General features: G+C 35.3%; 1 protein-coding gene across 2 annotated transcripts in view; it reads left to right on the top strand.

Annotated features, from left to right (window-relative positions):
* TRPC4 (transient receptor potential cation channel subfamily C member 4) overlaps positions 1 to 14,995 on the top strand; it is a 270,133-nt gene that overhangs the window by 157,515 nt on the left and 97,623 nt on the right. For both annotated transcript variants that reach the window (XM_066234980.1, XM_066234979.1), the window contains exon 4: positions 1,913 to 2,249. In XM_066234980.1, coding sequence (XP_066091077.1) covers positions 1,913 to 2,249 — 337 coding nt within the window. The remainder of the gene's footprint in view (positions 1 to 1,912; positions 2,250 to 14,995) is intronic.

Genomic DNA, 14,995 nt, shown 5'->3' with positions numbered 1-14,995 from the left:
TTGGCATATAGAAAGGCTATTGACTTCTGTGATATAACTCTTAATTATCAATCCCAACAAGAAAGGTAGTGTGCAGAAAAAACAAAACAAGACAAAACAAACAAAAAACCTAGACCAGAGTCCAATATTTTATCATTTACTATATATTATGTAATCTTGAATAAATTTACTGACCTCTTATAACTTTGTGTATCCTCATATCCACATTCTTAAAAAGAGAGTGAGATCCATACTACATCTTGAATGTGTTGTCAGGATAAAATGATGTCATGTTTGTGAAATGTTTTGTATATGGAAATTGATTATACTTATGTAAGGAATTTGCTCTGTTTTCACCAAGTTCAGCTGTGATTATTTACATTCTGTTAATCCCAGTATGATTTCATGTATGTTTTTCTTACTGCCTCAATCCAATTAAAAGTGTATTTATTGGCCCTGGCCGGTTGGCTCAGTGATAGAGTGTCGACCTGGCGTGCAGAAGTCCCGGGTTCGATTCCCGGCCAGGGCACACAGGAGAAGCGCCCATCTGCTTCTCCACCCCTCCCCCTCTCCTTCCTCTCTGTCTCTCTCTTCCCCTCCTGCAGCTGAGGCTCCATTGGAGCAAAGATGGCCCGGGCGCTGGGGATGGATCCTTGGCCTCTGCCCCAGGCGCTGGAGTGGCTCTGGTCGCAACAGAGCGACGCCCAGGAGGGGCAGAGCATCGCCCCCTGGTGGGCGTGGTGGGTGGATCCCAGTCGGGCGCATGCGGGAGTCTGTCTGACTGTCTCTCCCCATTTCCAGCTTCAGAAAAATACAAAAAAAAAAAAAGTGTATTTATTTACTTTTTCTGGTGATAAAGTAGTCAAGTGAAGTACAATAAGTAGAAAATGTTAAAAGTACACACAGGTATAAAATGAAAAACAAGTATATATCATAACCAGAAAATAACCCTAAACCAAGAAATAATCATTATTATTATTTTCACTTTATGCTATATAGAGAGGTGGGCAAAAGTAGGTTTATAGTTATTTGTATGGAAAAAAATATATAATACAAGAATAAATTGCAATTCCCACACTCATAACTGTAAACTTTTAAAAAGTATTTTAATAACTTTATTCATTTTAGAGAGGGAAAAGAGAGAGAGAAAGTGAAATAAAGAGAGAGAAAGAGAGCAGGGGAGGAGCAAGAAGCATCAACTCCCATATATCCCTTGACCAGGAAAGCCCAGGATATTGAACTGGTGACTTTAGCGTTCCAGGTCGATGCTTTATCCACTTTGCCACCATACATCAGGCAACTGTAAACTTACTTTTGCCAACTCCTGTAAATTATAATCCTTATATATGTACATATATGTGTATATCTTTGTACATAGCTTGGTTTGCTCATCAATAAAATATCCTATGAATATTCTCCCTCAGCTCTGCTTTTGCTTCCTCAAGTCCAATGGTAGTATTTTGATTTCTATCATGCTTGCCTAAGCACACAGCACTATGCTTTGAGTATAAAATGATCAGTAAATGGGCTTTATTCTTCGAATGACTTAATGCACTTTATCTTTGTTTAAATATAAAATTATTTTAAAAAGATTTCTGACTTTAAAGATAACTCTTTATAATTTTTTTTTTATTAAATGTATTGGATGATATTGATTGATGATATTATTAATGAGCTTTGGCCAGGTAGATCAGTTGGCTAGAGCATCCTCCCCATCCACAAAAGTTGAATATGTGATCCTCAGGGCACAAACAGGAATCAACCAATGAATGCATAAATAAATGGAACCACACATCGGTGCTTCTCTTTCTTTCTCTCCCACTTCCTCTCTCTGGAATCAATAAATAAAATTTTTCAAAAGAAAGGTGATTACTGACCAGAAGCCTTCACAGGTAACGCTGACTGTTCCTTTTCCTTTTTCTCTCCCATGCAGTTTGTGGCCCAGCCCAATTGCCAACAGCTGCTTGCCTCTCGCTGGTACGACGAGTTTCCAGGGTGGAGAAGAAGACACTGGGCAGTCAAGATGGTGACATGTTTCATAATTGGACTTCTTTTTCCTGTATTCTCTGTGTGCTACCTTATAGCTCCTAAAAGCCCTCTTGGACTGTTCATCAGAAAGCCATTTATCAAATTTATCTGCCACACAGCATCCTACTTGACTTTTCTGTTTCTGCTGCTGCTTGCCTCCCAGCACATCGACAGGTCAGACTTGAACAGGCAAGGCCCACCACCAACCATCGTCGAGTGGATGATATTACCATGGGTCCTGGGTAAATGTGATACTATAGAGAATATAAAAATGTTTACTGCCATGCAATTTTGTTGCTCAGAGAAAGAATAGTCATTCAAGTTTAGGACAGAGAATGTTTAAAACAGGTTTTCTCCATTGTAGCTCCATGGACTAATCCTCAAAGCTAAGTAATTACACTGCTCACAAACATTAGGGGATATTTTATAGCTTCATATTCATTTTGAAATATCCCCTAATGTTTGTGAGCAGTATATTTTACAGCTGGCTGACCAGCTCTGAAGTGCAAGCCTATGAAATGTAACCTTAGGTTTTAGAATTCTAGATTTTAATGACTTTTATGCCTCATGAGTGCTTCTCTGGGTTTTGTTGGTATATTTGTCTTCTGAAACCTTTCAACATGTGTCATTGGCCACATATAAATAATCCTTCAAATTTTCTTAAGCTTTCTAAAAGATAAGTGCAGATACTTTGCAGAATTAGTAATTCCATACAGAGGTAACTATAAACATTCTTTAAAATTAACCCATTTAAGTTTATCTTTAAACTTACATATTATCAAAATAATAGGATATTTAACAACAGGGCATTTCTATCTGTTCATTTTACAGAAAGAAAAATGTTTTGGATCTACAAGAAGTTATGGAAAGGTAGAAAACCCTAAAGTAGCTAGCTAGTAAATCCTTATTTTCCTTTCATGTTGTTATAGAAATAGTTAAAATTTACATTTTAATTATTCTTTTCTTTATCCTACTCTTGTTTTTCTGAGAAGTCAGATTTTCCACAATTTAGCTTGTCATTTTAAACTCCTCTGGTATTGTGTCATCCATCTTGTCACTTATTAATTAGAAAATCTGTGACAGCTTTTCAGGTTCACAGTCTCAGTTCAGTGTGAGTTAACTGTCAAAACTGCTGCTGAGACTGTAACATGAGGAAAAAGCAGAAAAAAAATGGGCAGGACAGTTTCTGAATCTGAGATGGATATACTTTTTGATTTTAAAGATTATACATACTGGCCCTGGCCGGTTGGCTCAGCGGTAGAGCATCGGCCTGGCGTGTGGGGGACCTGGGTTCGATTCCCGGCCAGGGCACATAGGAGAAGCGCCCATTTGCTTCTCCACCCCCCCCCTTCCTCTCTGTCTCTCTCTCTTCCCCTCCCGCAGCCGAGGCTCCATTGGAGCAAGGATGGCCCGGGCGCTGGGGATGGCTCCTTGGCCTCTGCCCCAGGCGCTAGAGTGGCTCTGGTCTCGGCAGAGCGATGCCCCGGAGGGGCAGAGCATCGCCCCCTGGTGGGCAGAGCATCGCCCCTGGTGGGCGTGCCGGGTGGATCCCCGTCGGGCGCATGCGGGAGTCTGTCTGTCTCTCCCCATTTCCACTTCAGAAAAATACAAAAAGAAAAAAAAAAAGATTATACTTACTCCAAGTACCGACCATGAGAAAAGTTCATAGGAACAAGATATGTTTTACATATTTTACTGGAAATAAACACATTCATAACTGAACTTTAAAGTAGAGCCATGGATCCTTCCTGCTTAAATTAGAAAAAAAGTTTAGATATACTTTAATAGTCTTTTTGAATAAAATACTATAACATTGAAGTTGAAATTCAATGTATATTTATCCTAATTGTTTCTATTTAAACTTAATATCTCACATTAGGAATGTATCCTTTATGGAGTTTTATTTATAGAAAATTCTTTGGGAACAAAGAAGGGGAGAGAGACATTGATGTGCTGTTCCACTTTGTTATGCACTCATCGGTTGATTCTTGTATGTACCCTGACCAGGGATCAAACTTTGCCCATAACCTTGGAGTATCTGAACAGTGCTTTAATCAAATGAGTTACTAGGTCAGGGCTTGGGAACAATTCTTAAAGAAGCTTTTAGGAAATTAAATTTCCTATTATTGATTTTAAAATTCCTGATATCTCAAATAAAATACAAATTATTTTATTTTAAAAAATACTATAGATTCAATGCAATATAAGCGTATGTATTATTTCTAGTCTTTCCTATAGGAAATCAATAAAAAATAGCACTTTCTGTGCAGTAAGTGTGGTGTGGACAATAATAATACAGAAGTAAAGGGTAGGAAGAGAAAAAAACAGAAAAGAAGAAAAGCCCTCTACCCTTATAAAGATTACATTTTATTGAAAGAAATAGATAATACATAATGAGATTTGTCCTATAATGCTAGTAAATGGTAAATAATATTTAAAAATAGAAGCTTCAAACTTTTAATAACTTGTAAAATCAAGAGTCATTGACTACCTCCTGCAGAAGTTTCACACAATTCCCTATGAAAGCTGGCTAGAAAAATCATATCTAAACCCTAGTTGAATGATTAAATATTGTACATATTTAATTGTGAGAATTATAATTCAAGCCAAGAGAAATATCTGCTAAAGGAAAGAATATATATTCATATATATATATGGCCTGACTTCAGGGAATTAATTATTAATTTATCTGGGAATTTTTAGGTTGAAAATAGATTCTAAAATCAAAAAATAAAACCAAATGAATGATTATCTTGCTTAAATAACAGAGCATGAACAAGAATGTTTGTTAAATAAATCTGTCAGCAGAGCATATCATTCATCAGGGCTGGTGAATTCTAGGTGCCTCATATCAAAGTCTTTTGCTAGACCCATGATTATAAAGGATGCTACTAGGCACTTCTAGAAGAAGCACTAGATTTGAATATATACCTAGGTTCTGTCACTAAGGACTCTTAAATTATGGGTGGTAACAACCTTAGGATATTCAACATTTTTATAATAAAATAAACAATTTAGAGTGATGACTTCTTAAGTCCCACTGAGTCCTATTATTGCTGCGGAGCTATCATTATTTGAGCAGAGAAAATTGGCCTTTTTTATTGGAGGTGCCAAGGAGGAGGATTAAAGATACAGGGTAACAATGATTTAACTTTTTACCAAAACTGTGGATATAGACAAAAAGTTGTAGTTTGATTTGATGATCATACATACTACTGAGCCTTCTATATTTTCTCACTCATTCCTACTGTCTGGTAAAGTAAGTGATCCCTCCATTATAAGGATTTAGATTTATAATAACAGGACTGAACAACTAATGTAGAAGGGTGTGGATTATAAATGTGTCCCACATTGTGTTAATTTTACTGATGCTAGACTGAGGCTCTGTGCATGGGTTTCTCTCAAGCTTTCTCAAACCAACTTAGAACTTCAACTCATCTCACATCCGTGAGCTACTTGTTATGTAAAGAAACATTTTTTTTTATTCCTACTATATTTACTTTTCGTCCATATTTAAAGGATATTTCCTGGACCTATGATACCATAATTTATGAGAAATGATTACCTTTATATCTCTCATTTTATCTTGACACAAATACTTCTATATCTATATCATGAATTTTCACATTGAGTAGAAAAGTTTTCTCTCTTTAAAACCTATCCTCTCAAATTAATTCCTTTATATTCTGAAAATAATATGATTTTTGTGTGGGAATTTATTTTATATGCTTTCTGTGTTTAAACAGGAACTTAGTCAGCATTACAGGTCTAAATATCTTGTGAATATTACAGAGGCAAAATCATGTTTCTATGTTATTTTTAGTATCTTTCCTGCTAAAGTTCAACATCTTGTTGAGTATATAAACTGAGGTCTACTGAGTTTTATATCCTTAAGTCTGCAATTACTCTTATATCCTTCCACTGCAGTGTCATTGATAAGTTGTAGCTCATCTCTTACAACATTTTTTGTTTATATCTTTTTCAATTTTTTAAAAACTTTCATTTTCCTATTACAGTAACATTCAATGTAATTTATATTAGTTTTAGATGTACAGCATAGGAAATATAGTCAATGATATTGCATAGCTTTTTGAATTATTTTTCCTTCAGATTTTCTTATACACATTGAAGGTTATCAACCTTTTTTTCCCCCATCAAACAGCCATAAGAGATCTTGCTTTATTTTTACTACCTATATGAGGGGTACAAAATGACTAAAATTTTCATATGACAAATTTCTTTTTACATAAAACTTACATGCAAACTAAACATAGCATGTGTATTTATAATGTATATTATGAGAATTCATCTAAACTATAGTAGCAGTTTTATCTCAAATAGATGTCATTTGTTTGTGGAGATAACACGGAGTAGAATATGAAAAAAAAAAAACCTCTTGGATGCCAATTTTTAAGGCATTCCCCCCAATACATATTTTATTTTTCATTATAGCTCAAGTATAATAATCCAATTACTGTCATAGTTTATTCACATCAAGTAAACGTTAACATTTATAAAATATCCAGATGTGGACTTATGTTATCTGCCTAGCATAATTTATGAAGTTGATAACATTTTATATAAAATAAGTAGAATATTAATGAAGGCTAATATATTAATAAAACATGAAGTACTTTGTTCCCAATGAAAAAATAAACTAGCTGCTGAAGTGACTTGATATTTTCTGTGTGCCTAAGAATATACTATAATTATTTAGTATATAAATCTGTGCATGTTGAGCATATGATAAGAAGGGTGAATTGAGGAAGAGCTGTATCATAAGAAGACATCTAAGCTCCGTTAAAAATAAATTCTAGTGAATTCCTAGGCATAAACCAAGAATTGCTCATAATATCCGGATTATACATCCTGCATAAAACACCTACTTATTTAACAGGTTTTTTTTTCTAACAAATCTTGCCTCTCATTTCCATGATTTATTTTATATTTTTATCTTTTAAAAGGTTGATATTTACAAAAGTGGAAATTTCAGCAAGCCCTGCCAAATTGAAAATGTAAAATAAAAAAGGGTGATCACATTCTTATCTAGATAAATCCTCATAGAGATAAATGACCATGAATAGACTTCCTTTTTTATGACAATTTATTCATTTTTGACTAACAGACATTAAGAGCATATGGCTTCAGGTACTCATACTTGCAGCCTTACCCCTGAATTATCTTAGATATTCTTGCCCCAAAAGATATTCTTACCATGATAAAAAGTGAGTCTATAGATTTTCCCCACTCTCTCACTTGGTAAGGTGCTCTAACTACCTTAGCAAACTAGCTGAAGACACATATAGATGTTCAAACACAGCTACAAAATATCCATTTGTTAATTTATTTATTTATTTATTTTAAATTTTTTTTTTTACTTTATTTATTCATTTTTAGAGAGGAGAGAGAGACAGAGAGGGAGAGAGAGACAGAGAGAGAGAAGGGGGGAGGAGCTGGAAGCATCAACTCCCATATATGCCTTGACTAGGCAAGCCCAGGGTTTCGAACCGGCGACCTCAGCATTTCCAGGTCGACGCTTTATCCACTGCGCCACCACAGGCCAGGCCCATTTGTTAATTTAAAAGAATATTTTAATTTTCTTTACCTTCTTAAAATTTTATTTAGAAAATTAATAAGGTGACATTGATCAATAAGAGTACATAGGTTTCAAGTGAACATCTCTATAGCATTTGAACTGTTGATTATGTTGTGTGCCCATCAACCAAAGTCAAATCATTTTTCATTACCATATATTTGTTCCTCTTTACTCCCCTCCCCCTCACATCCTCTGCCCCCATAATTCCCTCCTCATTGTAACCACTTGACTTTTATCTATGTCTGTGAGTTTGTTTTCTATCCCATCTATGTGTAAAATCATATAGTTCTTAGCTTTTTCTAATTTACTTATTTCACTCAGTATAATGTTCTCAAGGTCCATCCATGTTGTCATAAATGGTAATATGCCATCATTTCTCATGGCTGAGTAGTATTCCATTGTATTAAAAAATCAGATCATTATGCAATATGATATGTATATCTCATTTTTCTAATTACTTTGAAGAAAACATTTTTAAGGTCACTTTTACAAATTTACCAAGACTAAGATATTTCAATCTTAAACAACAAAACTTTTGTATATATTTAAATTGTTGATTGTGCACATTCTATTGATGACCAAGTGACACTTTTATTGGAGAGGAAATTAAGTCTTTTAACTCATGACAATGCAGTAGAAATCTAATGCAACACAAATCAAATCCACAGCCCTGGAGAGAATGTTTGGCAACAGGGTTCTGATGGTTCAAAAAGGGGAGAGATAGGAAAAGAAGAGTAGATACCAAAGAGGAAGGGTCAAAGTAAAAACTAGGGGAATGTTTAAAGAGGTTTTCACTAGTTAAGAATAATAATCATAGTAGTAGTTGTAGTGATAGAGGTAATGATGGTAGAAACTAAGAAGTTAGGCACTGTGCTCAGTGATTGAAATGTGTGGTCTCATTTGAACTTCATAGTGACTCCATTTCATTTAAACATAATAAATGATGCTGGTATCTCATTTTACAGAGAAGAAATAGGTTTAGACAATGAGATTACTTGCCCAGGATCAACAAGTTAAGAAGTGTAGGTATTAAATTCAAACTCCAGTCAGTGTAACTGCAGAGCTAGATAGAGCCTTTTTCCTCTATAAATACTAAGCCAGAAATGTAAAAAGTAAAATTCAACAAAGCAAAAATAACCCAGGAACTCATCTCTAAACATAAACTTATTTTCTATTTTCTCTACCTCTTTGCCAATTTTGATCATTACCTAGGTCAAATATGAACCAAGCATGTTTATGATTCATTAAGGATATAACACATTTTAAGATGTACACTTGATATAATTTGCTGTTGAATAGCATGTTTGCTAAAACACTGGAGTTATCACTACCATCATCATCACATCACCACTATTTCCATCACCATCTCCACCAACACCCCTGTCCCCAATCTAAAATATATGTATTATGTGTGACTCAAAGAAGCAAACTATTCCAAGAAAGGAAAAATTAATTAATTAATTAATTTTAAGGTGACATTAATTAATTAATAAGTCCTTTGATTTGACCTTTAGATGTTTCTTTTTTGATTTTCATCATCACTTACTAGAACCTAAAGTTAAATTTCCTTGCTTCCAAGGATATTATTAATTTTTTATTTGTGTGTATATGTATAAGAATATCCTCAGAGAATTGTAGAGATAAATATATTTTTGTATGAAATTGTTTTAAAGATAGAAGCTTGCATTTAGTGAAAAATTGGAATTTTCATAGTTAAGACATTAATATTCACTCTTCCAAAAATATATGGTGAACAACTATCACTCATTGAAAAGGTGACTTGAGCAAAGATTTGGAGGAATATTCACTCATTATTTTCCTATCTACATAAACATTCCATGCCTTAGTTTTTATGAAAACTTTAAAACAAAAATTCTATAAAAAGTATGTGAGTGCATTGATGGAAGCTTATTTAATTTTTAAGTTACTATATTTTGGTCATAAGCTATTAGATGACCCTGAGTTCTATAGTTCTACATTCTAGATCTTAAATCAAAGCTATCATAGCATCCTTTCTTGGCATACTTTGAAAATACCTAGTTTCTCAATTGTATATTCTTACCTTTCTCCTCTAAATATTAATGTGATATCAAAACTACAGTAATTTAAAGTTTACAGATGTCAAACCAAGCATACTTAGTTCACCCCTTTAAGTAAGTTTCTTGAAGTGTCATTTGCTGATTAAAATCATAATCATTGTGGATTTTTATAAAAATTTTAGATTTTGAATTCTCTTCTCTGTTGACTGATTCTTAAATTCCAGAGGTCTTTAAACATTAGACTGAGAAACAATTCCAGAAGCCAAATTTATATTCATGTAAAGGCTTTGTTATGGAGTCTCAACTCAAATATAAACATGGAATGGTTTTACTTCTTCCAGTCCTTCTCCAATACCAAGTGTACATCCCATCTCTTAATGATATGTCTAGTTGGTATCATCAATTTCCGAAATTTTGAGTTATTAAGAAAGTTCCAGATCAGTTTAAAACTTGAATTTTATCATCAGTTTAAAGCTCTCCTCTTCGCCTCAAAAAAGGCCTGGTGCATAGCTTGAAGAACTTGCAATTATCCGTCATTCACTCATCCTTCAACTCCAATACAGGACCAGAAAAAGGGACACAAACTTTTTACGTCACCCTCTTCCCTTGGCTGTCGGGAAGAGGGATGACAGGAAAAATTAAACATCTACATTACATACTGGAACTCTGGTCACAGCTTTTTCCTTGTTGGTTATCTGCATCAACTGAGTAGCCTGTGTGGGGGCTTTGACATGCTAACTCTCCTGACAGGTGCATGTGTGTTCTTTAGAGAGCCTATGTGCCTTCACATTGCACAGTTCTCTGAACCAGCCCCTCTTGACATCATCTACTTCCTCAACTCTTGGAATCAGCACTTGACTTCTTTTGGGGTCCCATGCCATAGCAAAAGCAGAAAGGCAATATGGCTCAAACCCAGCTTCTTGCTGTGATATATACAGTGGTACCTTGACACACGAGTTTAATTCTTTTCATGGCCGAGCACATGACTCAATTTTCTTATGTGTAAAATCTAATTTCCCCACTTAACTTAATGATAATGCAATTAATCCGTTTTGACTCCAAAAACCACACAAATTTTTTGTTTTATATGCTTTCAAATAAGACAATGTACTTTATAAATAAAAATACACATATATATGTATATATATACACATAAGAGAGAATGTAAAGAAATAAACTTGTTTATGAAGTGTATTTACCTTTAAGGTCAGGCAAAGATGCTGGCTAGGGGGAGGAGACATAAGCATAACAATGGCCCTTCCCAAGCAGGAAGGTAATTAACAATTTTACAGACAGCTGCTCAGTGCCATTTTTAACAATAAAAATGAACAAACTCAGAAAATATAAATTTTACAAACTCATTTGCCCAACAATCATCATTTTCTTCACTGACTTTGGGCTTTTTTGCCACACTTTCCTCACTTTCACTTAGAGGCCATTTCAACATGGAAGTTTGTTTCTTCCTCTTTTTCAGAACGTTCTGCAGGCTGTCTAGTGAAGGGTGGCGGAAGCTCGTGATTCAAATATCTGCTCGTGACTTAAAGTAAAAAATCCCATGAGTGACTGCTCATCTCTCAAATTGCTCATGATTTAAAGTGATTGTGTATCAAGGTACCACTGTATACTCACTCTCCTCACTCAATTACAAAACCTTGCCACATTGAATGGCAAGAGGCTAGCCTGCTGACAGCTGCCCTACTGCTAAGCCCCACTGTTTTTCTATTTTCCCTGATGAACTATACCCAAGGAGAGATGAGCAAGATAATTGCTTGAACAGATGCCCAAGCAGCGATTGAGATTCCAATGTCTCCTTGTAAAAAATCTCTAGTTTTTATGAGGGATTTGCTTAGACTCCCCATCACTTGACTTAGGGAGGTGTTTGTGCTGGTGGGTAACCACCCCCAGCTCTCCTGCTGGATTTCTGTTTAACACAAGGCTCTTTTGTTGCCTTTTGTCTTCTAAGTCTTCTTTTTATATAAACCATAGGATTGGAGTGACAGATGGCTGGTAACAGAAAAGGTCCTCATGCCTCTTGTAAAGTCTAGAAGAAAGGTGCAGCTAAGATTTTATATAAGCTCTCCTCAGAAAGTGGACACTTGGTGAGTTTAAGAATAACATTGACACAATAGGAATTGCCCTTGTACTTAGTGCCTCTTACCGTCCAGCATAATATGAGTCTTTACTGAGTAAAATAACTATATTTAGCTTTCTCTTTGAACAGAAGCAGAATTTTGAGTACATTCTACTTTTTTGTTCCCTGATTTGGAAAAGAAAAACAAACAAACAAAAAAAACCTCAGCAATTCGGAATTCTTTCTGTTCTTTCATTGACACTGATTGGATACTGCAGTGTGGAACTCAGTGTTCTGTGGAGACTCCCAAAGTCAGATCCTTCTGCTAGCTTTCTAGTCACCATAACAGTCCCTTGGTGGTCACAGATGAAATAATGACTTGCCTTTTGTTTGGGATTATTTACTCTTTGTGTGAATACTGACAGCAATACAAGAAGTCTTTTTGCAGTATTTTACATTTCTTATGTCAAATGAGGGGTGTTAACTGTGATATATCAGGTCTGCTACTTTCATCTCATCCTTCTCGCTGGTTTTACACCAAGGGTCCCCAAACTATGGCCCCGCGGGCCGCATGCGGCCCCCTGAGGCCATTTATCTGGCCCCCCGCCGCACTTCCGGAAGGGGCACATCTTTCATTGGTCAGTGAGAGGAGTGTAGTTCCCATTGAAATACAGGTCAGTTTGTTGATTTAAATTTACTTGTTCTTTATTTTAAATATTGTGTTTGTTCCCGTTTTGTTTTTTTACTTTAAAATAAGATATGTGCATTGTGCACAGGGATTTGTTCATAGTTTTTTTTATAGTCCAGCCCTCCAACGGTCTGAGGGACAGTGAACTGGCCCCCTGTGTAAAAAGTTTGGGGACCCCTGTTTTACACAAAAGAATACAGCAGAACACTCACTTAAATATCCCTGTTAAAAACTCTTATGAGGAAGCTGGGAAAAAATGACAGTAAAAACTTCCAGGCATCTGCATATATTTTTAAAAGGAAGTTCTCTGACTTATTTGCACTGTGATCTTCCCTTGTTGGTCCCCACAGTCTAGACATCAATGCTTGTAATTAGACAACAGAGAAATCATGTCATCCCTTATAACCAGCAGAAAGCAATTTTGAAGTGTTCTTATTGTGGGAACAGGACAAACATCTTACAACAGAAGCTCCCTCAAACTTTGTTCTCTTCAGGCATTTTAGTGACCATGAATGGTTTGCTGTCTGGATGCATTTTTCAATCAGTTAATACTACCCTCTAGTTTTTCTAAAGGCTTGTTTCTTCAGAAATTTCAGTAAATGTTGCCAGAATAAAAGAGATATCGGATTTCACTAACGTGTTTATAACAAATAGAAAGCAATAGCCCTCAAGTAGATATGTAATGACTAGAGTAGTAAGAATTGGTCATCTAATCTGGTGCGTAAAAAACAAAAGATCCCAAGCTTCATTAGCTGACAATCACTAATCTACTGTCTTATTTAGAGCTCAATTTGATCAGGGTCTCTGTTTTTTCCATAGAATTGTGCCTTACAAAGGTCAGAAGGAATATTATTTTTATGTTGTCAGGAAAGTCAAATTTAAAGTCTCCTCTGTGAACTCCAAAGGAACTGTAATGTATCCAAATTGTGAGGGGGGGTTTTGTTTTGTTTTGTTTTGTTACTCTCCTTAGGAAACCTCACAGTCTTCTCATCTAGACTTCCAACAGAAGTGTCATCTCCTTGAACCCATCTAATAAAAATTGAGTCTGTTCAGATATTAAGAAGCTCTCAGTTAAAATGTTGCCGTATCACCAGCTTCCTAACTGTTTCACTATAACTCCTTCCCAGCGGTCCCTATTTTGCCATCAAAAATAATTAGCCCCTAATGTCTTTATTTCTCTACATAATCATCCACGAAGTATTTGAAGTTTTCTATTTTGATGACTATTAATAATCACATTGGTCTTTTCAGATAGGTAGGAACAGAAAGAGAGATACAATTTATCTGTAAAGGAAAATGAAATATAAACACTCTGGTTGGTTAACAGGTATTGAAAGTACATTTCATTTTATGATACTTACAAATTTGAAAACTGCAGGATCACAAATTCAGAATTGGAATGAGTTTTACTGATCAGACAGACCCAGGGGTCAAATTATTCTTAATTTTTGCTCTGGAATATGACTGATGGAAGATATTCCAGGCTTTGCATTGGAATCCTGACTGCACAAGTTGATCCATATCAGTTTTGAAACAACTTGGGTTGCCTTCTTTACATGGGCAAGAAGATTCCTTTCTATGATTTTCACAGCAAAAACTCAGCTTTTGCTTTCCGAGGCGGACCAAAGCAAGTCTGTGTCCTTAGGTACAGGGTCATTTCTAATCTTTTATGTTAGCTATTGTGATGATTGATTTTAGTAAAATTTTGAAAATCCAAACAATGTAGAACGTTAGAACTCCCAATGGAAGAAACAATGTCTGGCTATTTATATTACTGGGGTAGAATGCTAATTCTTGTGTAATTTTATATATAAAATTCTGTGTATATATAGTCCAAACCTCGCTTTCTTTGAAGTGAGATAACTAAAACCTAGAGGAATGAGACTACTGGCTAAGAATAAAAAGCTGATTCCTGATTGAACTGAGCCTGACAACCTCACTCACCTGACAGTGCAGTTCTTACCATAGTACCTTCTGAAGAAAGTTAGTTTGAAATTCATTTGTTCAAGCAATGATTGGATGCATGCATATCTAACCTCTGGGAACTGGGAACATTTCAAACAAAACAAAAACAAATAAACTACATTGGGAAATCTCAAAAATAAGAAATTGTTGTCTGAGAGCACTGCAATAAGGAGCTTGAGATCCAACCGTGGCTTGTCCATTAACTGGTAGCATATCATTAGTCACGCCATTTCCTTGGGCCTCAGTTTTTCTTTGTTTCTTGTGCTTCCTACTAGGTTCTGAGACTGTACACAGGCTCAGTAGCAAAAATACCACAAAACTTGAAGCATTTTCCCCCTTGTTGGATAAATTTTAAATTTCCCACAAGATCTAAAATCTAGTACATATACCATATTTTATTTAATTCTGATACAATCCTTTCTTCAAACTGGAGGTGGTGGCCATTATCAGCTCCCTCAATCTTATGTTAGCTCTCAAAAGAAATTTATTTATAAAAGAAACCTCAAAAGGGAAGCTAAGATGTAAACACCAAATCTAGAATAAAGCAGCGGTCTACAGCAGACTTTAAATGCACATTATAATTATTCAACTGAATCAGTCGTGTGTGTTATTAAATTAAATAACAACAT

The sequence above is a fragment of the Saccopteryx bilineata genome, chromosome 6 (genome assembly GCF_036850765.1).
Source record: "Saccopteryx bilineata isolate mSacBil1 chromosome 6, mSacBil1_pri_phased_curated, whole genome shotgun sequence".
Classification (NCBI taxonomy): domain Eukaryota; kingdom Metazoa; phylum Chordata; class Mammalia; order Chiroptera; family Emballonuridae; genus Saccopteryx; species Saccopteryx bilineata.
This window is presented reverse-complemented; position numbering and strand designations above follow the sequence as displayed.